The sequence below is a fragment of the Vanellus vanellus genome (genome assembly GCF_965231255.1).
Source record: "Vanellus vanellus genome assembly, chromosome: 1".
Taxonomy (NCBI): domain Eukaryota; kingdom Metazoa; phylum Chordata; class Aves; order Charadriiformes; family Charadriidae; genus Vanellus; species Vanellus vanellus.
Window position 1 is genome coordinate 154,227,453 of NC_138905.1, and position 26,797 is coordinate 154,254,249.

The 26,797-nt window shown below is 41.2% G+C and overlaps 1 protein-coding gene across 1 annotated transcript in view; it reads left to right on the plus strand.

Moving 5' to 3' along the window:
• The window catches only part of RASA3 (RAS p21 protein activator 3), a 142,535-nt gene that overhangs the window by 75,582 nt on the left and 40,156 nt on the right, over positions 1 to 26,797 (plus strand). Inside the window, exon 5 of the mRNA XM_082498841.1 lies at positions 11,503 to 11,579. Within this exon, the coding sequence (XP_082354967.1) occupies positions 11,503 to 11,579 (77 nt within the window). The remainder of the gene's footprint in view (positions 1 to 11,502; positions 11,580 to 26,797) is intronic.

Sequence of the window (26,797 nt, forward strand, 5' to 3'; positions counted from 1 at the left end):
CAAAATGTAAGTGATAATGTTTAACTCTATCAGACATAATTGCAAGGCATTTAGCTTAAGGCTTTGGATTTGATTTTAGGGTTTTCCAATGTTGCTAGTTCTTACTGTCTTATAAAGATTTTTTCTGTCGTCAGGAGTGCAAGGTGAGATTATGACTTGATAAACTTCATGGCAAATGAAGATGTTACTGACAGCAGGACTGTGTTAATTGTCAGTTTACACTGATATGAGCATTATTGTCAGATGCTTTAATGCCCCATCCATTTATTGCTTGAGAGCAAGACGTACTGGGGTCTGGCATGGTGTGGTGCGCAGTCCTGTGCCAAGTGGTACAGGTGCTGTGCAGCTGCTCAGCCCACAGATTGGTCCATTACCCACCCACATGCCCTTTGTGGCTTTGGTTCATCATTTGGTCTAACAAACTAGTTAGCTGAGATAATCAGCATGATCAGGTACACCTGAATTTCCCTTCATCTGAGTGGGTGGGTAACAGTAGCCATCAGAACACAGCACTGTGTCATTCAGCAGTGGACGGTAATTGCCCCTTGGGGTCAACAGGCTCTTATTCTGTTGGTAAATAAATGCCCCCAGATCTCACTGGCTGGTTTTGCTCTCACTAGTTTGAAAATAATATACTGCATAGTCTGCTGTAGTCCTGTCACTGCACACCCTGAATGCTGTTTAGGTGTAACCTGGGTGATGAAACTGTTGTGCTGTGAGTGGTTTAAGTTCAAGTTTTTCTTTGGAGAACAAATTATTAAACTCCAGCAAAACTGTATTTGTGTTTGGTATACAAATATGAAATGACATGATTTCTGAATATTTCCTTTTTAAATATACTAAAACATGTTAAATGCTATCAGGAAGGCTTATTATACAGAGTGCCGAATGAAACTTGACAGCAGCTGTTAAATGCATAATTCATGGCTTAACTTTCCAGAAGGGAAAACTTGTTCTGAAATTATGAAGCTGATGGGTTTGTGCAGATTTAGTTGAAGGAATTTTAAGTTTCCATCTTCTGATGGAGCCTGCCTGCTCCTCAGTGTGACATTACAACGCCCAGAGCTAAATACCCTGTGTCTGACAGTATGAGTGCCCAAACATTTCAGTGGGAAGTAAAACATGAATTGAACCATTACTGAAAATGGTTTAACTTTTGCATCAAAATAGACTATGAACAATCCAGCAGCCTCAGATGGAGGGGAGGGACAGGGACTAGCAACAGAAGACAACTTTCTGAGCTGTTTGAAGTCAGCTAAAGCATGATGTGGCACACTTTCCATAGGATGTGTGTCTTTTCTACTAGTCATTTGTCTTTCAGGACCTGCTATATTCTGATTCTCATGCTTTTTGATGACTGGGATCAAAAATTGCCATGCTATTGTATGTACATCTTTCTTGATCCATGAATGTTTGCCTTTCCTTCACATGCAGAAGTTTACCCAACAGTAATTGGGTAACCCATTCAGATATTTGCCTGGGGCTGTAGATGACAGATGCTCTCAGTGGTCCATGTGTTCTCAGTGGAATTTAAGCCCAAGAGCACATGCGATCTTTACTCAAACAGGAACAGTTTTAGTTTTCCCCTTCATTTTTTTTTTTCACAGTAACTTTAGCCCTGCATAGTTCTAGTCTGTTTTGTGAAGTTTGAGCTTTGCAGCCCAAATACCCTTTGTGTGCATGTAATCAGTGAAGTGGTTAAAGATCCAGAGACATTCCGATTAACATCAAAATACACCAGCATACTCCAAGCTGTGTAGTCTGTATATGCCAAAGCGGGGGAGAAATACAAGGAGAGTTAGATCATTCTGACATGTTTTCCTGTACAGGCTCTTGCTTTAAAAGTTCCCCTTTTCAAGTGTGCCTGGAGTTACTTCCTCCACAGCACTGGCAAATGTGAAATGGTCATGTTCTCTTACAGCTGAGTTCTCATTATTAAATGACAGAGTGCTTTTCCAAAGCCAGTCATGCTCAAGGTCTTATGTAAAACTCATTGTTGGGAGCAAAAAGATCTGACATAAAAACTTGAAAATTGCTCATTTCCCCTTCCTCCTTGTAAGAACTTTGATGTCTCTGAAATGTATCTATTTGGCTATCAACTTTAAAAAAAAAAAAAAGGCATGTAAAGGGCAGATAACCAATACTGAGGAAGCTAATTGTCTCACATTTTAACCTTCTGTACTCAAAGCTTTGTGCAAAAGATTTACTGATGTTAAGAAGTACTTTCTTCAGCCACCAAAAGCCTTTCTACCACATTAGCATTTTGCCTACATAGGCCTTTGACTATTGTTAATTAAACATGCCTGTTCTTGAGTATGGACTGATAGAAGTGTCAAGTGGTGGACTATACATCATTAGTGAAAAACATTACTTACAGGTATGTTTGGAGAGTATGCCTAAAATCCTTTTGTTGTGCCGGAAATCACTACTGGCTCTGAAATGATGCCTGTATATTAGCTAGAAGAATATATCCGGGGAGCTCTGTGCTGCTCAAAAAAACCTCTCCTCCTTTATCAGCACCTTCCCATTGAATGCAGAATCTGTATCCCAAGTGTCAGGCTTCATGAATGAAATCCTGGCCTTGCCAGAGTGGGATTTTTGCCATGACTTCAGCAGAGCCAAGGTTTCACCACAAGCTTTTGAATTTGCTCTTCTCCATTCAGTCCTTTGTGACAGTCAGAGAAGATTATCCCAGATCTGCAGAGGAAGCTGGAAATGTGTTACTCTGTTGTGTTGTTTTGCCCTACTTCCATAATACTGTGGAAGTTGCCACCATCTCTCCAATATCTGCCCGCTTCCTGTTGTCTAAATAAATGCTTTTTATATATGTAGAGCAAATTGTGTTGAACTGGAATGGCTCTGATGCTGGTTGTTACTTATCTTCAAACCCCTATTCTTAAGAAAAACTAGGTTGAGCAAATTGTCTCGAGCAGCTGTATAGGGCTGTTTTGCTCCAGTGACTGACAGAATTATCTACTCTGTTAAACAGTTAAGAGCATTGCGTGCCCACTGTCCAACACTGACATTAACTATCTTTGTTTAGGTATTTAGATGCTTCTGGTGTAAAGATGAGTCACTGATGTGTTTTGTATAACCTACTGTAAGCATGGGTATATGCAAATTGTAAGAAGAAGCAGCTGCTTCCAGGTTTGGTATCAGCTTCCCACCACACACAGGAAATAAATGGGTGTTACCCTCTATATTATGAACAGTGGCTTTTAGGTTTCTCTTTGAGTTGTTTTGAAAAGAGTTGAAATCTTTGTTTTGATAGGATGGGGAGATTCTCAAGGCTACATGCCTACTGACAAAATTGTTTCCGAGAACTGAATCGTGTGTCAACAATGGTAAATAATGTTTGATAAACGAAAGACCAGTTATTGACCAGATCCTGCTTTGTGGCAAGACTTCCTCCCTATGTGAATGTGAGAGCATTGTATTCAGACTTATCAGTACAAAGGGTATGACAGTCTATCCGGTTTTGGTCTGTTACTTTTAAAAAGCTAGTTGGTAACACAGCGTGTGGTACTGGTGAATAATAAATTTACATTATTTCAAAGTAACATACCTGGATTGTGGTATCTGTAGAACACAGTTTGTCTGGGGAAATGAAAGCCAGGTGGCTTTCATTTACAATATCTACAGATTGTAAGGCATCAAAGTATTTGAGAGGAAGACATGACTAATTATAAGGATTTTGACCATATGGAGCTATTCTTCCTTTAGAGAAACAGGAGGGCTAATATTGTGCCATTTGAAGATGTTTGCCAGTTATTGAGCAATTCTGACATGCTTGCACATATGGCGACCAAGCAGACATTGGTTCTGCTTTGCCTAGTGTTTATGAATCCATGCGGTGTTCATTACAGCTGTTACACTTTCCTCAGCAATAGACTGGATTTTGTTCCAGATTCTTGTGTGCCACACAGTGGTCCAGCAGGCAGGCTGTGATCTGGAGCGTGATCCTTAGACCTTTCCCAGCCGCCTGCTACCTTCTGCTAAAGGAGGGAACAGCTGTTAGGGCAGCAAATAAACTCTTCCTCCTGCTTTTGGACCTGCCATTAGGCTGTGACCTTATGTGGGGCAGCTGATAATACTGCAGGGTTGGATTTACTTAAAGCAGTAGCTGCAGCCTTGGTCTTCCCTCTCCCACTTACGGACAGCATTTAGTGAGCCCTTAGAGTTTGGGTCAGTTTTATTGTTTGCTTTTAAGCTTTACCGGTGCCAGAAAGTGATATCTCTGAAAGTTGCCTAAGAGGGTTTCAAATTAGATAGGATCTGTCTTAACAACATTTGCTATGTCCTGAAATAAAATTTGGAAAGACAGAGAAAGTAACAGCAGAGTTTATCCCATAGTTTGGAATGGTCTGTGTGCAGCACTGAGTTCTTCCAACACTCCTTTCTCCAGATAGCTTGCGGCAATGGAAGGTAAACCAACACACCAGGGGTATCGCAGTCCTAAATTTGAGATTCCAAAATAATGAGGAGCTGGCATTAGTAATGTCACTGGCTTAGCCTAGCCCTCTCCTACAACCCATCCCTATTACATCTCTTCCCTCCTCCATCTCCAAGAGCTGGGGTGAGACTGCCTGCAGTCACTCTGTACCACCAGGAGAAAGAGTAAAGAGCCGAAGTTGTGTTCCAGTCCCTCTTTCCACACTCCTGAGCCAATGGGCAGGATTGAGCTGAGGTACAGAGCTAATGAGGCTGGGGAACTATGCTGGGATAAGGGTTCCCAGGTGGGATAAATGTTTGGAAAACTTCTGTGTGGATGCACTCCCACCTTGGAGGGGAAAGTCCCCAGCAAAATCGGGTAGGCTACTGAGAATGGTGCATGATCACAAGCTTCCTGTCCAGCAGGTTTAACAGTACACAAATACCTTTTTTAGGAGTTTTTGTGGTATCAGCTATTGTTCTTTTGTAGAAGAGAGAATTATAGTGCTGTGTGAGCGCTGTATATGAAGATAATTGACTCGATATTTAATATTCAACCAAGCAGATTTATATTTTATATACTTTTGTTTAAAATTAAGTAACGACTTGTTCTTTTCCTTTGTTTTTTAAAAAGTGAAAGATTTCTAAAACCTGTTTAGCAGTAGCAAAAAGGAGGGAGATCTGCTTGATACTTCCTTAAAGATATGATTTAAGAGATTTGGGTAGATTTGGCTCCTGTCTTTTGAACTTAAGCACACTGTCAGTGTTTTGTGCATTTACTAGAGCCTTAGAGCACAGAATTTCTTAGTGTTTGTTGATGTTTTTTCATAACTCTTTCCCTGAAAAAACAGATTGCATCTGTTTTGAGTTAGATCAGATGTTACATCTGAATCAACACTCAGTCTCTGGATCACGTGGTGTGTGTCAGATTCCAGACCAAAATGTGTGTGTGTACGTAACTGCGCTCAGAAATGGCTCCCAGTGGCGTCCTGATAACTTTGCAAATGCTGCCTCTAACTAAGGCCCACCGCTTCGAGATACTAAAAATGTTTCGCGCCAGGATGGCAGAATTTTGTCATAAGAATAACTTTAGGATAATCTCCAGTCATGTGTTTTCTTTTCTCCTTCAACATACTGTGTTTAAATTAAACCGCAAATTTGCAATTGCTAGAAACATGATACAGGTAGGTAGCATTTCTACACTTTTACTTGCTTTACAACTGTCTTCTGGTGTTTCAGTCCACAATAACTCCCAGTTGCATTCCAAGGAGAAATGGGGTGGCTGGAGACAGGGTTTTCCTGTGTCTATAAAAACAGGACTTTGATTCTGATTTTTGTTTTCTCTGCAAGCTTACGATCAGTTGCAGTTTATTTTTCAGATAACTGTGCATGTATTTCTTCCTGATACCTGTTAGCATTATGAGAATGTTAACAAGACTGGAACTTGATTCTATTATTTTTTAGTAAAGGGGATATTTAACATGCATAGTAATTTTTTTTTTTTTTCCTCAGTAAGACCCTTTAAAAGTTTTGTTTGTTAATGATTTCCTTTTAAATACTGTCTACTTCCCTACAAGAAATTCAATCTACTGATAGCTTCTTTAATCAAGAACTAAAAAATAGAAGTCGGCTGGTCCCATTATGTGGCTAGATGTAATTAGGAAGGACGTATGACCTATGAACCCACCCATCCATATCAGCCAGAGTTTGTGAAAAAGGAAGCGTTCAGCAGTTGAGTTGGCACTCCTTCAGGTTGTTCCTTGAAAAAGTCCTACCCTTCCAAATGTGAAGGGTATGCTAATGAGCATAGCTGCTTCTAGGAACTTCCTGATTTTTTTTTTTTATGGAAATGTTTTTAGTAATTAATGCATTCTACTTTAAAATTGTCAAACCTCCAGCTCCTCTGTTGTTTTGTGTGGTTTTCTTTTTTTTTCTCTATGCTGAAGGAAAAAAGCTTTATGGCTAGGACACAGGACTCAATCCCTGGCTCTGCAACAGGGGTGCTGTCTGAGCAGGACCAAGCCACCATGTTTCAGCTGTACAACAGGAACAACATACTTCTTATCCTGCCACATTATCTGATCTTTCCTACTGGTAAATGCTGTCAATAACTGTGCACATCTAGTACAATTAGAGGCTCTTGTTACTATCACAGTTGTTCTTTTGATAATAAAATTAAGAATTTCTTTATTATAAATTGTCAGTAAATAAAGATATGGCAACTCCCTGTTTCTGTGGTGCAGTTAATCCAGTGTTGGTGATCAATTGACCTTCTGTTGGTTAGATAATCTGTTAATTTTATAATACTGATTCACACAGAATCACAGAATTATCAGAGTTGGAAGGGACCTCTAGAGATCATCTAGTCCAACTCCCCTGCTAAAGCAGGACTGCCTAGAGCACATTACTCAGGACCGCATCCAGGCGGGTCTTGAAAATCTCCAGAGAAGGGGACTCCACAACCTCCCTGGGCAGCCTGTGCCAGTGCTCTGTCACCCTCACCGTAAAGAAGTTTTTCCGTGTATTTGAACAGAACTTCCTGTGTTCTAACTTGTGCCCACTGCCCCTCGTCCTGTTACTTGGAACCATTGAAAAGAGCCTGGCTCCATCCTCCTTCAACCCACCCTTTAGATACTTGTACGCCATAATAAGGTCTCCCCTCAGCCTTCATTCATTGCATAGTTTTCTGTCTTCCCTTGGAAAAACGTGTTATCTGGTGTATTGTAAACCAACTAATGGCATTGCTCAGGAGTAAATTTATTCAGATGAATCCTTATGTTTTGCCTAACAGTATAATTGATTTGGGGAAAAAGCGTTCTGTTTATGTAGGAGTTGTATTTTCTGTGAAATAAGCCTGCAAGTATGTTACTGTGGCCTTATTTTAACATATTTATGTATTAGAGTTTTTAACTGGAAGTAAAGAGGTGTTCTGGGAATAGTCACAGGGCTGCCAGTGCCAGTGATCCCATGATGTCCGTTTTGCTGTGTGAAGCTTTGAGTCACTTTTTGAGCAGCTGACCATTTTCAAAGTCTTCACGAGAGGAAAATGAGCTACAAGAAAAAAATGCCTCTCAGCCCAAAGGAGGCAGCACTATATTTTTGTACTTAGTGTAGCTGGGAAAATGTGTGAAGTGCTGCTGACTTAAAAAGATTTTTGCAGCTTGATTTCTAAAATAAGGAGCTTCCATCATAGTCTGTGTGAGAGAGCATATCGGCATTGTAAGTAGGTTTACATTCAGGCTCACCTAAGTGTACTGAAGCATTCTTTCATTCCTGGGAGAGGTCAGTCTCGCCTTTGTTTACGATCAGCACAAATATTTCAGTAAAAACATTATTTTTCTACAAAGGGATATTTTTCTACATGTATATTTTTCATTATTTTTCTACATGTATTTTTCTACAAAGGGGTGTTTTCTCTAGGGTTCTTAAATCTCTCTTCCGATCTCTTGATTTCTTCAAAACTTGTATTAGTGTTGATTTCTCTAGTAAGGGTAACGTGCAGTATATCAATGAAGATGGCAGCAGTGTTTTTACAGGTTCATATAAACTTGTTCTCCAGAGGCTAGTGGTTTAACTCATGTGATAAAAATGTGACCGGTGGAAGAGCTGGTGAAGAGTAAGGGAAAAAGTAGGTAAAACTAAAGCCAAAAAAAAGGTCCTGCTTAACCGGAGTTCTCAGCTGCTTGTGTGCTTAGCCCTTGTTATGCGTGGGTTTGATGGATGTTGCAGTGGTACTGAGTCTTAGAGATGGGTCTAGAAGTGGCTTTACACATTTATGCAGAGAAATCCTTGTCTTATTCATGAGGACAGGCTTCAGTTTAGAAGAAGATGACAGATGTTGACATTTGCTTACACTGACAAGGGTGAAGGAGGATTTGTGTCTTGCTGAAACAGACATGAAGAATCAGGAGTCTGACAGCCAAATGCAACAGGTTGGGGTTTTGCAGTGTTTGTTTTTGTTATTTTCTTTAAAATCATGCAAAAGACACCTGGCAGGAGCCATCTTTTTAAAGTCCCACACAGGTTTGGGTCCTTCCCTGTTCAAAATGCCAATGAGCTGCTGTGATGCCTCTGCAACATGGGCTTTTTATACTGGGGAGGTCTTTTTTTTTCTTGTTTTCTGGATGAAAACCAGTATCATCTGCCGCATGTACTCAAAAGGTCTGTGTTCCAGCCCTCAGGAAGAAATGCTATTGAGTCAGAATACTGAAGGTGTAAGTAGGTGATAGAGGTTTAAGGAGTGAAAGCATAAAATGCAATAAAGTGTGAAGCGTGCATTCAAGATAGTGCAGAAAGGTGATGGTACTGAGAAAGGGGTATACAAGGAAGGGGAGAGAATGACTGTCATAGTAAGATGTAGAATCTCTCATAGGCTTCTTCAGGACAAGTATTCAGGCACTGACTCCAGTTTGTTTATACTGCTAAGCTAAATGTAAAAGGATCAAGGAATGAGCTTGAACTGAACTTCTGCATGTCCATGTTACTTAATTATTACTGCACTCCCTGCCCTGCTTTAGACTGTTTTCACCAGCTTTTGTCCAGACAAATCTCCTGTAAAGGAAGTAGACCTTAGCAGTGTAGGTGCAACTTGAGGCTGGGGTTTGATCTTCACTCTCCTCTGTTAACACAAGATAGATGTCCTCATAGAGCAGGAGGTTGCTGTAACCAGTCAGAAGAGACAGTGAAGTCTCTGGCAAGAGTTCTGGGCAGGTGCAGAAAGAGGAAAGGTCAAATCTGGAAGATCTTATGAAAGGGGTGGCAACAGACTTCTTGTATGAATTGAGGTAGATCTGAGTCAAAGATGACACCCATGTGGATTTTGGGGTCCTTTGGTAAAAAGGGTGGAGGGGAGGTGGTTATGAATATGAATGACTCAGTTATGACCATGATGATTTGCAGAAGATGATTGGGCAGTGCTGGCAAGTCAAAATAGAATCATAAATTTTTTTAGGTTGGAAAATACCTTTAAGATCATTGAGTCCAACTGTAAACCTTATCCTGCCTAGTCCACCACTAAACCATGTCCCTAAGCACCACATCTACACGTATTTTAAATACCTCCAGGGATGGTGCTTCAACCACTTCCCTCAGCAGCCTGTTCCAATGCTTGACAACTCTTTCGGTGAAGAACTTTTTCCTAATATCCAATCTAAACCTCCCCTAGCGCAACTTGAGGCTGTTTCCTCTTGTCCTATCACTTGGTACTTGGGAGAGGAGACTGACCCCCCCACCTCTCTGCAACCTCCCTTCAGGTAGTTGTAGAGAGCTATGTCTCCCCTCAGCCTCCTTTTCTCCAGGCTAAAGAACCCCAGTTCCCTCAGCTGCTCCTCATAAGACTTGTTCGCTAGACCCTTCATCAGCCTTGTTGTGCTTCTTTGGACACACTCCAGTACCTCAATGTCTGTCTTGTAGTGAGGGGCCCAAAACTGAACACAGTATTTGAGGTGGGGCCTCACCAGTGCCAAGTACAGGGGGACAATCACTTCCCTAGTCCTGCTGGCCTCACTGTTCCTCATACAGGCCAAGATGCTGTTGGTGGTCTTGGCCATCTGGGCCCACTGACAGCTCATATTCAGCCAGCTGTTGACCAACACCCCCAGGTCCTTTTCTGCTGGGCAGCTTTCCAGCCACTTTTCCCCAAGTCTGTAGCGCTGCATGGGGTTGTTGTGACCCCTGTGCAGGACCCGACACTTGGCCTTGTTGAACCTTATACTATTGGCCTCAGCCCATTGATCCAGCCTGTCTGGATCCCTCTGTAGAGCCATCCTACCCTCAAGCAGATCAACACTCCCACCCAACTTGGTGTTGTCTGCAAACTTACTGAGGGTGCACTCAATCCCCTTGTCCAGATTGTTGATAAAGATATTAAACAGAACTGGCACCAGTGCTGAGCCCTGGGGAACACCACTTGTGACTGGCCACCAACTGGATTTAACTCCATTGACCACCACTCTTTGGGCCTGGCCAGCCAGCCATTTTTTTATCCAGCAAAGATTATGCCCATCCAAGCTATGGGCAGTCAGTTTCTCCAGGAGAATGCTATGGGAAACCGTGTCAAAGGCTTTACTACAGTGTAGGTAGACAATATCCACAGCCTTTCCCTCATCCACTAAGCAGGTCACCTTGTCATAGACAGCCTTGTCAGGTTAGTCAAGCAGGGCCTGCCTTTCATAAACCCATGCTGACTGGCCCTGATCATGTGGTTGTCCTGTATGTGATGGCACTCAAGATGATCTGCTCCATAACCTTCTCTGGCACCGAGGTCAGACTGACAGGCCTGTGGTTCCCTGGACCCTCCTTTTGGCCCTTCTTGTAGATGGGAATAGGTCAATAACAAAATGTATTTTGTTTTTGCTTTATATATACTGTAAGACTGGTGCTGAGGTTTTGCCAGTGGGAGTGGATTATTTTTTTTTTAATGTAATAGAATTAATAAGAGGAATGCACTTTGTATTCATGATTGCCTTTATTTTCTCAGTATATTTGAGTGTAATATTTTGGCCCAAGTCATAATAAAGGTAATGTGATGGTAAGGAGTTGAAGACTGTGTAATAGTAGATGCTATGTATGCTAGCAACAAGGTTGAACTTTTTTTTTCTATCAGTTATTCAATGTAGCTCTACTGATACTTGTCTCACGGTTTATATTATTTCATAATTTTTATTTTTCTAATGATTAAAACCTGTAGGTATTAATTTATAACACACTGCTGTGATACATTTTAAATGATTGTGTTGCAGATCTTTGCTTAATATTTAAAATGTTAAATATAGATAAAGCTCCAACACAATATTTTTGTGTGAAACCACAGACACTACATACGCCTTAATTAGTAAGACATACGGAGATAAAATAATGGTGGGAATTATGCACTGGAATTTAGTGGAATGGCTACTAATGTAGATTTTTTTTTCTGGCAGGTGAAATACCTTAGCTATACAGCTGTTACTTAGTCTTTAAACTCCTTCTGAAATTACTTGCATTAACTGACTTGCTTTGTTTTAAGTTGGAATGGTGTGGCTGGCTATGCATAAAACTAATTTTTCATATGATGTTTTTGGTGTGTTTCAGGGGAAGGTCCACCTCGAGCTGAGACTGAGTGAAGTCATAACAGACACTGGTGTCGTCTGCCATAAGCTTGCAACACGGTAGGATTTGAAATGTAACTGCAGAGTTATGAGAAATAAAGTAATTATAGATGGTGTGCAATGCTTCATTTAAAAATAGTTGGAGGAATCAAAACATTGATTGGACACTGAATGTTCTTAATCAATGATATCCTTATGAATTTATAGTATGTGAGATTTTTTTGTTTTCTCCTTCTCTCCACATACTCTATATAATTTTCTTCCGAGTAGTGTTAAATGTTAATAAAGCACTTATCCAATTTAGTCATGGCATAAATACTAAAAGGATATCAAAGGATAATATTAATGTCCTTCTGATTTGCATTAAGGACCTTACCAGCTAAGCAAATTTGTAGCACAACTTGTTTAGTGACAGCTGACTTGACAAACAAAGTCTGCCATCGGTTATTAAAGCAGTCTCGGAATCAGCCATCCAATCTCACTCAAACTAATTGAAATGTAGAAGCCACAGGACTCAGATGAGAGTCAAGATTTCGCCTTCCTGTGAGGCTGAGTCTGGAAGGCCATTGCTGTCTGACCACACCAAAGCCTTTCAGGTGGCTACTTCAGGAGCAGTAGCAGAGCTGGCTGGCTTCTGTCAGGAATCTAGCAATTTGGCAATGGTATCAATAGAAAAAATGCTCCACAAGGAAAGTTCTGACCAGCCCTATTTTCACACCAGTATTTGACATTATTTTGTTATTGCCTTTGCTAAGGCTTTGTTAATAAGCTGTCATGGTAGTCTTTACATTTAGGAGCTGTTAACAAATGGAGGTGAGCCAGGTGGTTGACCTCCATCCTTCTAGGCACACCGTTGATACAAGGATGTGCTGGGGTACGTGATCTTGCATGCCTGTGCATATACCCTCTAGCCATCCAGGCCCTACCAGAGCTTTGTAAGTGGGCGCTTTTGAAATCTTTCTTTCCATAGTCTGCTGTGATGAGGCAGAGTGAATAATAGGGATAATCTGGTGCAAGTGGCTGTGTAGGCTCTAAGCTGCAGTGAATGGCCCAGCAATGGCCCAGCAATGTGCCCTTGTTGCCAAAAAGGCCAATGGAATCCTGGGCTGCATAGGGAAGAGTGTGGCCAGTAGGTTGAGGGAGGTCATTCTCCCTCTCTGCACTGGTGAGGCCACAACTGGAATACTGTGTCCAGTTTTGGGCTCCCCAGTTCAAGAGGGACAGGGAACTGCTGGAGCGAGTCCAGCGAAGGACAACTAAGATGATTAAGGGCTTGGAGCACCTCCCTTATGAGGAAAGGCTGAGAGAGCTGGGACTCTCTAGCCTGGAGAAGAGAAGGCTGAGGGGAGACCTCATTATGGTGTACAAGTATCTAAAGGGTGGGTTGAAGGAGGATGGAGCCAGGCTCTTTTCAATGGTTCCCAGTAACAGGACGAGGGGTAACGGGCACAAGTTAGAACACAGGAAGTTCTGTTCAAATACACGGAAAAACTTCTTTACGGTGAGGGTGACAGAGCACTGGCACAGGCTGCCCAGGGAGGTTGTGGAGTCTCCTTCTCTGGAGATTTTCAAGACCCGCCTGGATGCAGTCCTGAGTAATGTGCTCTAGGCAGTCCTGCTTTAGCAGGGGAGTTGGACTAGATGATCTCTAGAGGTCCCTTCCAACTCTGATAATTCTGTGATTCTGTGAATTTATTAACCAGGGCACAATGCCACGGCAACACAGCTGTGTCTCTTTCAGAACAAAAGTTGCTATGTCAGTATAGCTTTGCACCACCTGGAGGGCCTAGCCTTCCTTTAACTACTATTTGAGGACTCTCATTGTGTCATTTTCCCTTGTACCATTTGAATATGACTGATGACCACATGCGTTCTGAGAAACCAGGGTTCAAATCTGCATCTACAAAGTCCTAGGCTGGCATCTTTTGTTGAAGTGTTATTTGTATTGCTATAGGTCCTAGGGCTTTGCAGAAAAGGGGGAAATAGAAGGTGGGAAAAGGCAGTTTCTTTTCTTTTTACCCCACTGTATCTCTGCTTTATGAGAGGGTATATGTGTGGGGGGGACATGCAGGACAGTGGGGCTTATCACTAACCTTGGCCTGTCCTCAGAGCAGGCCTGGAGGATACTGTGCTTAGAGAGCAAAAAGGAGCACGGATGTCCTGAGCAACAGATTTTTTTTTTTTTTTATTTTCTCCCCACCCCCCCCCGTCCATATCCTTTGAACCCTAATTGTTGGTCGAGACCCTGTGCTGTCTGGGACTCTGCAAACATAAATTAACGGGGACATCCTTGTACTCTCACTATGGTCTGTTTTGAATAGTTAGGTGGTACTGAAGGACCCTGAGAAGTGAGAAGTGTTTGCCTCGCTTTGTTTTATTCTGAGAGAGTATGCCATGCCACAGCCAACTGTCTTTTAAAGGTTTTCTCTTCAGTTAATTGAGACCTGGGAACACTATAGTACCAATGGATTTTTCAGTGAAATTTCTGAAAAGCTAAAAATAGGCTTCCGAAAAGGTCCTTCTTAACACATAACATATGCAGCTTCTACTTCATGAAAAGCAATCAGGCAATGACAACTTTAACAATATGGCAGTGTGCAGCATGTTTTTCTACCTTTCTATTCATTTGACCAGACAGGTTTTAAATCTTTATTCAAATTTTTGCCTATACAGCCTTGATTTGAAGACTATTTTATTCACTTTCTACAATGCAGACAAAATACTTAAATTGGTTTGCAAAGCATTTTGTAACCATGATTTGCAAGGTATTGTTCAATAAATACAATGTGTTAGCTGAAATGCATAGAAAAATCCTGAGCTTTTAACCATTGAAACATAATGTTCAGAGTTTATCTTGGTTGAAATCCAGCCCTACGCAGAGCCTAAGCAAGCTTTTTTTGTCTGCTGAAGCCACCTTTTCCCATTGCTATGTTCTCTTCTGTAGCTGACCTGGGCGTTCTGGCTAGTTTCCATAACTATTTGTTATTTGAGTGGTAAGTGAGAGTAGAGCTTAGTAGTTTAGGTAAGGGAATTGAGAAATAAAAGTATTTCTAGAGTATGTAGTTCCGTTGGTGCAGGTTTTCATGGCAATGTGTCTTACGAGTGAGAAAGAGAAAGGGAATGATGAATAAAAAGAAAGGGAGATGATTATATCAGGGGCAAAAAAAGGCACTTCAGAATGTAGTCCAGCATGTTTTTTCATGCCACACTGTTTGCTTTAGGAAGGTATACAGCAAACTGCAGCTCTTAGTGTTTTTCCACATGACCTGAAATCTTGTTCAGGTTTGCTCATAGATAGTTTGGTTCTAGTGCGTAGGCACGTAGGAAAAGAGTGAGGTAATTAAGCAATGCTGAAGTAAATGTCTGTGTAGCTGGAATTTGCCAGTGGGAAGAGCAGCAAAGGTAGGAGAGGCAGAACCTTTGTTATAGGTAGTTCATGAGTGAAAAGAACAGACTGGGTTTATTAGGGGAGTGCAGCTTCTGATTGAGTTTTGTGAAGATAACTGATTTTCTCGTGAACAGCTTATTGAAGTTGTTGCAGTGAGCAAGTAGGATGAGGCTGTAAAACTATGAGCAAGAATGAAGAATCACTTCATCTTAAAAACAGACTGTTTTGATGAATCTAACACTTGTCTTGTGAACTTCCTTAACTTCCTTTTTTCAAGTTTTAATTTTTTATGTGTTTTTTTTTTAATGGGGGTCATGGCAGCAGAGATAAACACCACCCCACAAATGGCCTCTAGATATAACTGGTTAAACAGTTCAGGTTTGCAAGGAAAACAAAAGCTGCTTCCAGTGGGCAGCTGTTTAAAAATACCTTAGAGATGCATGCTTTTTTAAGCCCCAGAATAGTGCTTGTTTTCAAAGACACGTATGCAGGTTGAATAAAGTCTAGGTCTAATTAGGAAACTTTTTTACCTATCCAGAAAATAAATAAAGATAAGTTTTCTTTCGAGCTTACCTGTAGGTCTTCACCAGTCTGCCTCCTGAGCCTTTGTGTTGCTGCCACCTCTACATTCCAGACTGACTTTACAGCAGCTGGGGCCTCACTGAGCCAGCCTGCAGTCCTATGGAGCACACTGTGAACAGTCAGCTGGACGGGTGGATGGGAAAATTCATCTGAATAGAAGGGCAAATTAAAATTGTTAAGTGCTGAGCTCTTGAACATTAAGTAGTAGATTATTTTGAAATGCAAAAGTCATGTGAGCTTCTTTAGCCTCTGCAGCGGAAGCAAAAAAAATCAGTTTAAAAACTGTTACCTAATAGCTTTTCCTCAGGAAGCATTCAATACTTTCATTTAGCCTTAATACTAAGCTGTTGTGCTTCATCAGAGCCCTTTGGAGTCTCAAGTCTTTGCCAGCTGCTACAGCACAATGTCCTGGACTGAATCTCTGCAAAAGAGATTATAAGGAGGAGAATTAGTAGATTTAAAAGTTACATTGACAGTACAGATGCAGGCACCACACTCAGACTTCTTGTGTCCCCCAGCGGCTCCTGCTGTCGTCCCCTGTAAGAACCACAACTCTCACTTGTGCGCGCTCCTTCTGGGAACACTCTGCTACTTGTGGGCTCCCTCTGTGGAACTGCTGTGAAACCTCATGGTCCTAGTGAGTGGCTTGGACACAGTTGTCAGCTGGGTCTCTAAGTTTCGCATGTCCCTGTTACAGGACTCAAGATGCAGGCTCTTGATATGTCATATGTTCACCTCTACTTCAGACCTACAACCTGCTGAGCAGAGACTTTTGCCCAAGTGCTTGTCAGATAAAAGACAACACGTGTGGACTTTGTACCCCCCCTGGTACCTTCATGTAACTGCATTTGTACTAACTACTGTTGTGCCATGTAGTGAGTCATCTTGAGTGCTTGGAAAAAGTAAGTTTTATTTAGTAGGTTCTGGCTTCTCCCCTCTGTCCTTCACTCACAAAAGATCTTGTCTTCTTCCATGCTCTTTACAACCACAGCCTTCCTGGACCTCAGCTGCTGCTTGTTGTGGCTACCAACATCTGGCCTCACCTTCCATTGGCTGTGAAGTGAAGGCCATCTCTTGTTTGTCACCTGCCAGAAATCTGTCCATAATTTTATGAACACTTTAAGGTACTAAGATCATGGGGTGACCAGGGAAGTATGTTCTTTCTGCAGCTCTGCCAAATTGAAGTGTTTGAACTAGGTCATGAACAGAGTGAGTGTACTGATATTCCATGAATACATCAGAAAAACAATGGCACGTGCTTCTCCCTACATTTTTTCTGAGCCATCACTTTCGGTATACAGATATCCTTCCTGCTTCACAACGGAAGTACTCAGAAATGAGCCCTATACCTTTTGTAAACCTTTCCCGACCACTGTTAGAGCAAATTCTGTGCAGCACATTTGTGTTTAGCATACAAAGGTGGTTCCCCAGAGGTTTTAAGGCCTCTGAGCCGGTCCAGGCAACTTTCCCTCATCTCACAGAGCAACATAGGCTAGGATCAGCAGATACATGCATTCATATTTATTTAATGAAGAGGAGGGCTCCTGCAGATAGCTTTGTAAAAATCCGTAGGCTTCACTGTGGTTAAGCTACCAGAGGCAACATTTAGAAGCAGTGTTCTGTATTTAGCAAGATGACATCTGACTTCCAACATGCCTGAAGGAATAGGCCACTGAACTCCTGTTGAAAGTCAGCATGAGCTGGGAGCTTGGCTCATCGATCTTCCTTTGAGAATTCCAGCATGTGTATGTAATTAGTCACATTTAAATGTCTGTATTTATTCAGTGTCCCCAGCTGCTCCTTCAAGTCTTGTCTTATATCTTGTCTCTTAGGTTTAAAAAAGCTTGGAAACATCTGCTTTGGAGAGCTTCCCTCTCCCCTGCTCCTCCTTTTGTTCTCCCCCCCCCCCCCCCGCCTCACCTCCCCCAGTAAAATCTATACAGCTGGTTTAGTAGTCACTGCTGTATTTCATGTGTAGTAACACAGTTTTCCAGTAAGTGATGCGTAAATCTACAAATACACTAGCAATGCTGAAATTTTATTTGATAGATTAAGCATTTGTAGTCCTGGTGTGGAAGATGTGGTGGCTCTGCATTAATTTATGAATTAAACTTAAATGCCATGCAACAATCTTGAGAGCTCTACAAGATGTATTCTGACCATGTGGAACAAAGTTAAATGGGCTGTTTGCAAGAGTAAGCAGGAAAGGAAACAATAAGTAGATATGACATCCCTAAGATAAACACTTCAGGGGTCATTAAGAGAACAGTGACTGAGCTGTGGGCATTTAAGAGCTTTAAAAGCCCTTCTGAAGAAGAAGAGGGAGGTAAGGAGGAAGGTGTCATTTGTCAAGTGTGGTTAAAGCAGAAGGTCTCTGCCTAGGGGTGGAAGTGCTGGGGCTTGGTGATGGTTCCCCAGCCTTCTTTGCCGTGTGAATAGAGCACAGAGCATGCAGTGAGCAACACCTGACCTTCCTCTCTGATTGCTCACATTATAGATTTGAATTTCCTTGTCCCTGAGCTTTGCTGGAAAGTGGCATGGGCAGTGCGTTGCTCACAGGTTGACAGCCATTGCCCTAAATCAGTCTGACATTACGTAACTGTTTAAAATTATCTTATGCAATGTGATGTTTCTAATGTTAAGAAAAACAATGCTCCATTTTGAAAATTTTAGAGGGTCAGCCTCTATTTTTTGCTAGTCTCAGCTCCTGAAGGGCAAAGCCACATATATCAAGTCTAGTTGGAAGGGCTGAGATAGTGACCATTCCTACTTGTGGATCAGCAGTCTGCATCCTAATCTAAGAGGAAAACATGGTGTTCTTCTCTGGTGAAGGTTTGCTGTTGTCACCTGTGATTGCATTTGGAGACACCTTGAAAAACTACAGGAGTGCAGCTAGTCCTTCAGTCATGGAATATTTTTAAATACTTTTGTGTAAAATTAAAACATACAGGCATAATCTTCGAGTCATTTGAGGATTTTCCTTTACTATCGAGCTTGTTTCCTGCTTTTCTCATTTACGTTGGAGATACTTTCTTTCTTGTACATAACTATCTTCATCAGATCCCAGAAATAGGTAAAGAGACTGTCTAAACGATTGGATTAAAGAGAGAACTTGGAAATGCGTGGCTATATTTTATCTATGATGCTGAAGACAAAATTTTGTCTTCTTTCTGTCTTAGCTCATCTCTGCTGATAAGAGTATAAAGTGGAAATGCAGAAAGGGTAGCCAGAAAAGTTTTAGATAATGCTTTTCTGTGCTGTTTTGTGGGTTGTTGTTTTTTTTTTTTTCTGAATGCCATTTTAATGCAGCAAATGTTGGGACCCATTAGCTTGATGCAATTTCTTTAATCTCTCATAGTATTACAGGTTTCTCTTAAGAGGTGGTGGTGGTGGTGCGGTGTGGACTCTGGGCATTTGTCAGTGGCGTAGAACAGGGTTTGCTCCTCTCTTGAGTGTGATGTGCTGTACTGTCTTTTCCTTTTCTAAATTAGAGGTGGTGCTCTGCAAGAAAAGTCAACAGGAACCAGGAGGTGCTCCCTCATGAAGGCACTGTGCTGATGACAGTATTTTATTACTATGTGAGGCAGCAGGGCTGAGTCTCAGGCTCTTTATGGTATGTTGGCCTGGTGCAAGGGTGAAGCTCCTGTTGAGTCTGGAAGTAGCCTGAGGCCAGAGCCGGCAGTGGGTGCTCTTCCTGTGATGTTACAGCTCTCAGCGCTCTTTCCCTACATTCAAAATGGGTCCCTGAGCCACCCTGCCTCTTGGGTTTGTTGCTTCCAGGTTTACAGAACGTAGTTTATGTGTTGCTTTAGAGAAGTTTCTAGTCTGTTGCAGAGACATCCAGCACACAACCAGTTTTGAACTCGCTGCAGGGTCAAATGAAGCTTATTTTCCTGCCTGAAATATGAACTGAATCAGTTAGAAGGGAAAAAAAACCGTATTGCTGAGTACAAGCAGGCTAGTTTAATGTATGCATCAATCAGGTCACCTTATAGTATTTTGAAAAATTTCAACTTCTGTTTGCTGTTGGTAGGAAATGCTAATGAGAGCATAAAGTGGTTTCAAGGCTTCATTTTTAATAAATTCATGCATCTATTAAAATGTGTCCCAATCTCCTTTCTCTAGAGAGTGTATCCTGCATCAGGCTGCGCCTTTTCCTGCAGGATTGTATCTTGGTCGTGCTTTTAATCTTGTATGTGTTCCATAACAAACTGGTGGGGGAAAATTGCTCAGAGATTAAATCCAGTAGTATCCCAATATTTTTATCATGTCGTGCTGCAATACTATGGGTTTTGGGGATCAGGGAGGGGAAGAGAGAAGGAATGGATATGTATCTCTGTCCAAGGCTTTAGCATAGTACATTTGTGGCTTTTTTTTGCTTCCACCTAGCTCTGGCAGAATTGAGATTACACAGCCTGCCACCTAAGTAGTTCTCTCCCCTTTGCTTCTCCTTACCCACCAAAACTTCTCTTTACTGTGTTGTAGCCTAAATAAAGCTTAAATCGCTCACTCTCCTTCAAACCTCCCCGTGTCTATAAATACCATCTCCTCCTGCTGCCAGGTTTCCCACTAAATGAAGTTTCAGTTTCACCTTCTTTGGCGTTGCATTCAGTATTTCTTCAGTGCTTCTCCTCAGTTCATGAAATTCTTTGTTTACTTAAATCACAAACAAGTGTCTTTCTATCTGTAATCCTAATCAAGAGCAACTTCTTCAGTTAGACCCTTTGGCAGTAGTCCACCTCCAGCAGAACATCTTTTAAAGTGCTCACCATTTTGAGGTTGAATTGTCACCACATGACTCTGGAATATGTATAAAACCGAGTTCATAATTCAAGACTGGAATATAACTCCTAAGTCAGTCTGTTTCAACAGTAAGTGCCACTGTTTAAATAATGTGAGGGTACTTCCTGTTTTACACAGAGTAAACATAGTCTGGAATTATAAACGGAGGCAGATTATTCAAGCATAAATCCTTTTGATAAATGTTTTTAACTTCTAAATGTGCTTGAGGTCACAGTGGTTTGGTGGCATTAGAGAGCATTCCTGTAGTTTGTAAGACGTGTGGATTTTGAGAACTGTGAATCCTTAGCACCTTGTGTATTCTGACAGTAGCCCAAACATCTGCAATTTTTTACTTCACTGATGTCCTCTAATGGTGATCGGCTGGAGCAGTTCAATTATGTTTGAGATAGGGCCCTAGGAAAAGTTAGTTAGCTGTCTTGCAACGTGACCTTTATCAAAAGGCTCTTTGAAGTACACTGTATTAAGCATAATACAAAGGTAAATATATTTGTATGCTGTTTCATTCTGAATGACTGTTGGAATTCCTAACGCTTCTGTGGCAGGCACCATCCAAAACCAATGTAGGTGAAGCTTCTAAAGGAGCCGTGTGATAGCACATAACTTACAAATTGCACTTTTCTCTTCAAGTTTCTCTTAAATAGTGCTTGGGATATTTAGATAAAAGAACTGGAGAAATCAAGGTGTGATAGGAGTAGGGGAAGCTGGAGAGTAAAGGGGAAGTCACAGGGCCCCAGGTGTTGAAGTTGGGTTTTTTTTTTTTTTGCAAGTAGAAGGAGAGTAAAGACATGGTACAGAAGGCATAGGAAACGCCCTTCATTAACTCTGTTGTTCACAGAACTATTTGAGAGGAAGTTATTTCAAGAAGTCTGACAGTGTGTGTGGCAATAATGAGAAAGTATCTCTCTCCCTACTCCATCTGGATGAGCTAGAAATCATGTTCGTGTTTCTGTGTATGTCATTGTACTGGGAGCATAACTGGTTATGCACTATGACCAGTTCTTTCCAAAGTCCACAGTGTTATAATCACCAGGTGGCTACTGTACTCCCCACCCCCCCTTCTTGGTGTAAATCTTGGATGCCATTTTTTGGCATTTTCAGTAAGAGCTGATTGTGAAACACTTCATCTGTGTTGCTAATTGCGTATTTTAACATAGCAAAGCACTTGTGAATGGGAAAGATTAAAAGTCTTTTAGTTTGCATTTTTAATTTCATAGCACTTTGAGATCAATCATTTTCACTGTCCCACTCTTTACCTTCCCACTGTACAAGGTAGTTTGCTAGTTCCTCCTTTAATCATTTGGCTCTCTCAAACACAAAGAGAAAAGGGAAATATTTTGAAAGAATGGAAGATACTATTCTAATAAGCACAGAAATTGGCAAGGAGGCTATGCTTTTGGAGGCAGTAGTGTCTGCAATTGATTTCTAACTCATTTTACAGTTGACTTGCTTCCAAGCTGATGGTTTTGTAATAATTTTATACAAGCTTCAAACAGAAGCAAGAATTCAGCTAGACTGTATACAGCTGCAGTGTACTGACTGCACATGCTGTTACCCTTTTAGTTGTTTGACAGTCACTGCTGTATTGTCCAGTTTCCTGCCCTGCTAGCCTGAAGATCATGTTTGTAAGAGGTGGCACAGTGCAATGGCCAACTCTCACTATTTATATACTGTTGAGTCCAAGGCTACAGAGAATCTTTGAACTGCCATGTGCAGCCCTTTCCTCCCTGGGGATGTCAGCTGGTGCTCTCTTCTCTACACAGGTTTGGATTTAACCAGATTCCTAGAACTGGAGTATCTTTTGAGATTTCTACCACTCTTTCAGATTTTGTGGAAGTCGCCAACTGAATTAAAAAAAAATCATCAGTGGGAGTCTGATGACCAAATGTAGACAAAAAGCATTTTCTCATAAGCCTGTATCTTTAGGAGACCAGGCTAAAAAGGCATGCTGTTAAACTCGGAAGGGTTCATAGAAGAGCTACAGGAAGAGTAAAAGACGTAGTAAATGTGTCTCACAGTGAGTGAGTGTTTGATTCATGCGAGAAAAACTTCAAAGTGATGAAACCACAGTATGCACGATATTCAGAGGGATTCCTTCTGATTGTATTGTTACTTATTCCTACCACAGTGATACCCAGTGGTTAGAAGCTAAAGGCTAATCTAGTGAGAAATAGGTTTGTTAGTTTTTTGGTTGCCTTTTTTTTTTTTTTTTTTTTTTTTTTTTGAGTCATGACCATTAATCAGTGAACAGTTTCCTGTAGAACGTTGTAAGGATATTTTAATCATTGTGAGTCCTTTCAGTTAAGCTGAAATTTCTTTCACGAAGGTGCTCTGGAGATGCAGTAGACATCATGAACTTGTTGCACAACTTGACTAGGTGAGAGCTTTCATCACTGTCTTGAAAGAGGCCAGGCTGTGTGATCCCAGTGATCCCTTTTGGCCCCAAAATACAAGGAGAAACTTAATGCAAGTATGAACTCTTTGAGTAATAACTGGAATTATAAAGCTGATGTGGGCTACTAATTACAGCTGGTTATACCAGGATGTCTACCTGACTGTGCCCTAATTTGCATCCTGTTTTTTCCTAAGAAGATCTAAAGTGACAAGACACTATTTTTTTTTTTTTTTTTAAAGTGCTTACTTTGCATTGGTTTTGATCACCAAGGATCTTAGTGCTGTATGAACAACAGTATAACCGCTGTTCTATATATACATAAGCGAGCCTTCTTTGGGATGGGACATGACTGACCTTTCACAGTAGAAAGTTAAATGGGATAGGGTTACAATATGTGTAATGCTTTGCTCCTGGTAGGGTACCGGTTTTAGCATTCTGATGTACTCTCATTGTGCAGGAAATCTTACCTGGTGCTTTATCCCATCCAACTGGTCAAGATATTTTGTCTTCCATTAAAAGTCTATGCCTTCCTCTCCAGACACCTCCTGGGTATTGCTCAGTGATGATTCAGTAGTAGGCCGTCACTCACAAAAGTCTAAATCATTTACAATTTTTTTTCTGAAACACTACCTATAAGGCAGTATGTCTATACATTTTTACAGGAGAAACTGTCAGGCAGGATCACTCCAGGTGGGCATTTTCCTAATGTCTTAAAAATTGTGGAGACTCTTAGGAGTCTGGTGCTTTACAGTTGTGGTGTTGCAGAGCATGATGACTTATTAAGAAGGTTTCACTGCTAATAGAAGGTTTTGTCTGCAGGACCCACTTTCTTTGGTGTTTCCACACAATGGCCCCAAAACATCCTTCCTGCAATTTCTGTATTATATACAAAGTGTGATTCTCTAGGCACAGAACATTATAGCACATCTCCAGGAGAGATGGTGCCTTTCTCTGCTGAAACTTGTGAGGGAAAGGCTATAGCAGGAGCTAAGGGCACCAACAGTCATCACAGCATACCCAGTACTGATAAGAAGAAAGGACAGCAATTGATCCCTGAAAGTGTTACACCAGCTCTGAAAAGCTGCACATGTATTGCCTTACATGTGAGATGTTTCAGTACTCATTTCAGTGATTTTAGCATAATCACGTGTCGCAATGAAGTAAGTGGCCTTGCAGGACCAGAGGAACAATAAAAAGTAGGCAAGTCGCTATCCTGTGACAGCTGTTTTTTAAACGAATGGTTTATGAATCCTATTTGATCTCTCCTCTTGCCAAGTCGGAGGCACTGTGGAGGATTTTTCAGTTAACTTCGTTGGAAAGTCTATTACAAAATGTGCTTTTTGATGCCTGTGATGTTTGTGCTTCTTGAAATGAATAGCTCTATCTGCCTTAGTGTAAAAAATTTAGGTAAATGAAACTGAACAAGCCTGGTCTGTATGTTGAGAAGACTCCACAGTTCAGCTTCCTGCCTTTCACAGACTGGGTGTATCTGAATGCTGATTTGGACTGAATATTTCTGTATTTTGTTCTTTAATAAAACATAGTTTTTGGAGATATGCCTTGATTTTACTGTCAAATACCCGATACTGTGTGATTTTTATTCTTTTTCTACCTCCCCTGCTTGATCACCATTCTATGATTCTATCACTGCATTGTCTGCAATCACAATGAGATATGTTAACAACTTTCTAGTTGTATAAGTCTAGACAGCATCAAGTTAATATTATCTTTCAAATTCTAGTTGGAGAGCATTTTCATGTTAACTGTGACACAATTTGGATAACCTTAGTCCAGTTCTCTTATCAAAATTCAATGCATCAGCATTACGTTGGGACTCACTTTGCAACTTAACTGCTGTCATATTTCAGCAGTGGTGATGAATCAGCTTAATTTTAATTCCTTAACGTGTAGGAAAAATCACTGCCCTTTTAATAGTGAGTATCGTTAATCAAGATCCCAGATCCTGTGATTATTCACATAAATGTAATCAAAAGTTGTTCTGAGTTGTTTCAAGTTGTGTTGTGAAAGCATTAAAAGTTCCACTTACCTTAGGTGTGCCAAGGCATGCCCAATACAGAAGGTTGTAGCTTCCATGTAGTGTTTGAAGGCAGCTTTGATTGTTTTCTAGGTCCACAAATAATTACTTCTTTTTAAACTGTGAGCTATTTTTTCTTTTTTTTTTTTTTTCATTTAGAAGGGTGCATTTGCTACTATATAATACAGCTAATTAAATATATGATGTGAGAATCTATGTGAAAGAGTCTTCAAGGATTTATTTAGTACAGAAATCATTATACTTGGACTGGGTGGGGATGAGAAGAAGCTGGCTGGGTTTGTCATTCTGTCGGTGCCACTGCTGTCATTAAACCATCGCATTCCCTTGCCTTCCCTTCCTGTGCGCACCCCCTGTCACCCAAAAGTTGTTGAGATTTGATCCAGACTTCCAGCTGATGCATTCTGTTGGCCCAAGAGTTCTGAGTAATTGTGCACTGTGATTCAAGTGTGTTGTGGCATGAGATTTAGATGCTTTCCTCCAATCTGCTGTACTTTGTGCTCTCCCAGTTGTTACAGATGTCTATCTGTTCAAGTCGCTTACCAGCATGTCTGAATTTTTATTTAAAATATTACCATCTATGGCCAAGGTGGGATAGTTGTCTGACTTGACTATACTCAGCACTTTGGAGGAAACTCGTACTCACCAGTTAGGTAGGAAACCCCTAGGTAAGTTAAGGACATGCTGCTTCTGTTTTGCTGTCTTGTTTCTTATAGTTGAATACACCACCACCACCACCACCACCCCCCTTGGGTGCCTTATTTCATTTTCCCTGTCATAAGTTCTTTAAAGCTTCTGGTTTTGGTCCCTCCCCCTCTTATCTTTTTACTTACTTCATGGTCAGATCCTTGCCAGTAGGCTCAAAAGCTTTTTCTTGAGGTAATTGCTTGGTAACTCTTGCCCTTCCAAGTATCACACTCTGTCTTTGGGATGAATTTGTCATTCCAAAACTAGCCTCTTCATTTTGTCTTCCTTTTTGTCATGTGGTTATCAGTCTGTCTAGTAGTTGCAGGTGCTTTTGGTCCCCACTGGCTGGCAGAGAGGAAAAATCAGGATGTGCTCATGCAGCTTGTTTTGTTTTTATTTATCTGTTCATGCATATATACAGTGCCATGCAGGCACGGCCTGAAAGGAGGGACTGTGCCCTGTGCAGGCAGCTCCTTCCTGGGAGCAGGTTAAACTTGGACAGTCCTCAACTTAGAGATCATTGCAGTTTGCTTTCTGTAAACCCTGTATATCCATATAGCACACTGTGCATCTTAAGACAAACCTACATTTCCAAGCGAAGAGAAACAACATGGGAGATGTTTGTGTCACTGGCTGGCTTCATTATGTAACCATAACTGCCTTTCTCTGTCCACCTCGCATGCTGTCTTTTGGTCTTTGGTCTTCTTTCTTTCCTTATCTGCTTGTACTGACAGTAGTTCATTGCTTCTGTTTAATATTGCCTTAGGCCACAGTCAGCTCAGCTAAAGCTGTTGTCTAAGATCTAATCGTTTGCTGCATATTGTAATTGTTGTCATTTTCTGCTTCACTCCTTTACATTCCTCACCATGCTGCTTTGACAAAAGTGCTTCTGCAGCTGCCTTGATGTGCTGACCCATTCCTTGGCTTCCTGCTATACTACATCAAATTCAAATTTCTTCACTTTCCATACAAGAACCAATATAGTTCTGTCATTAAAATTCATCCTTTCCTGATTGTACCTCTTCTTTTGTGATGCTATTCCCTTATAATTTTTACATACTTCTTGCTTTTCTGCAACTTGTATTTGGGTCTTCTGTCTCCTCTGAAAATCAACATGTGCTAGAAACAACTCCTCCTCCTTACTTACCCTTTCTCTTTACTCTCTCGTCATTCAGCTATTGCTCCTTGTTAATAACGGGGGTTGCAAGTGCAAGACCCAGGCAGGAGGAAGTGATGATGTCAGTGCCAGTAATAGTCACTGAATCAGTGCAGTTCGAAATTTCAGCAAGCTTGTGTCTTTGTTCAAGGCCTCAGGGCACTGTCACAGAAGATAATTTAACCATTTTTTATATTAACCCAGCTAAAAACTCTTC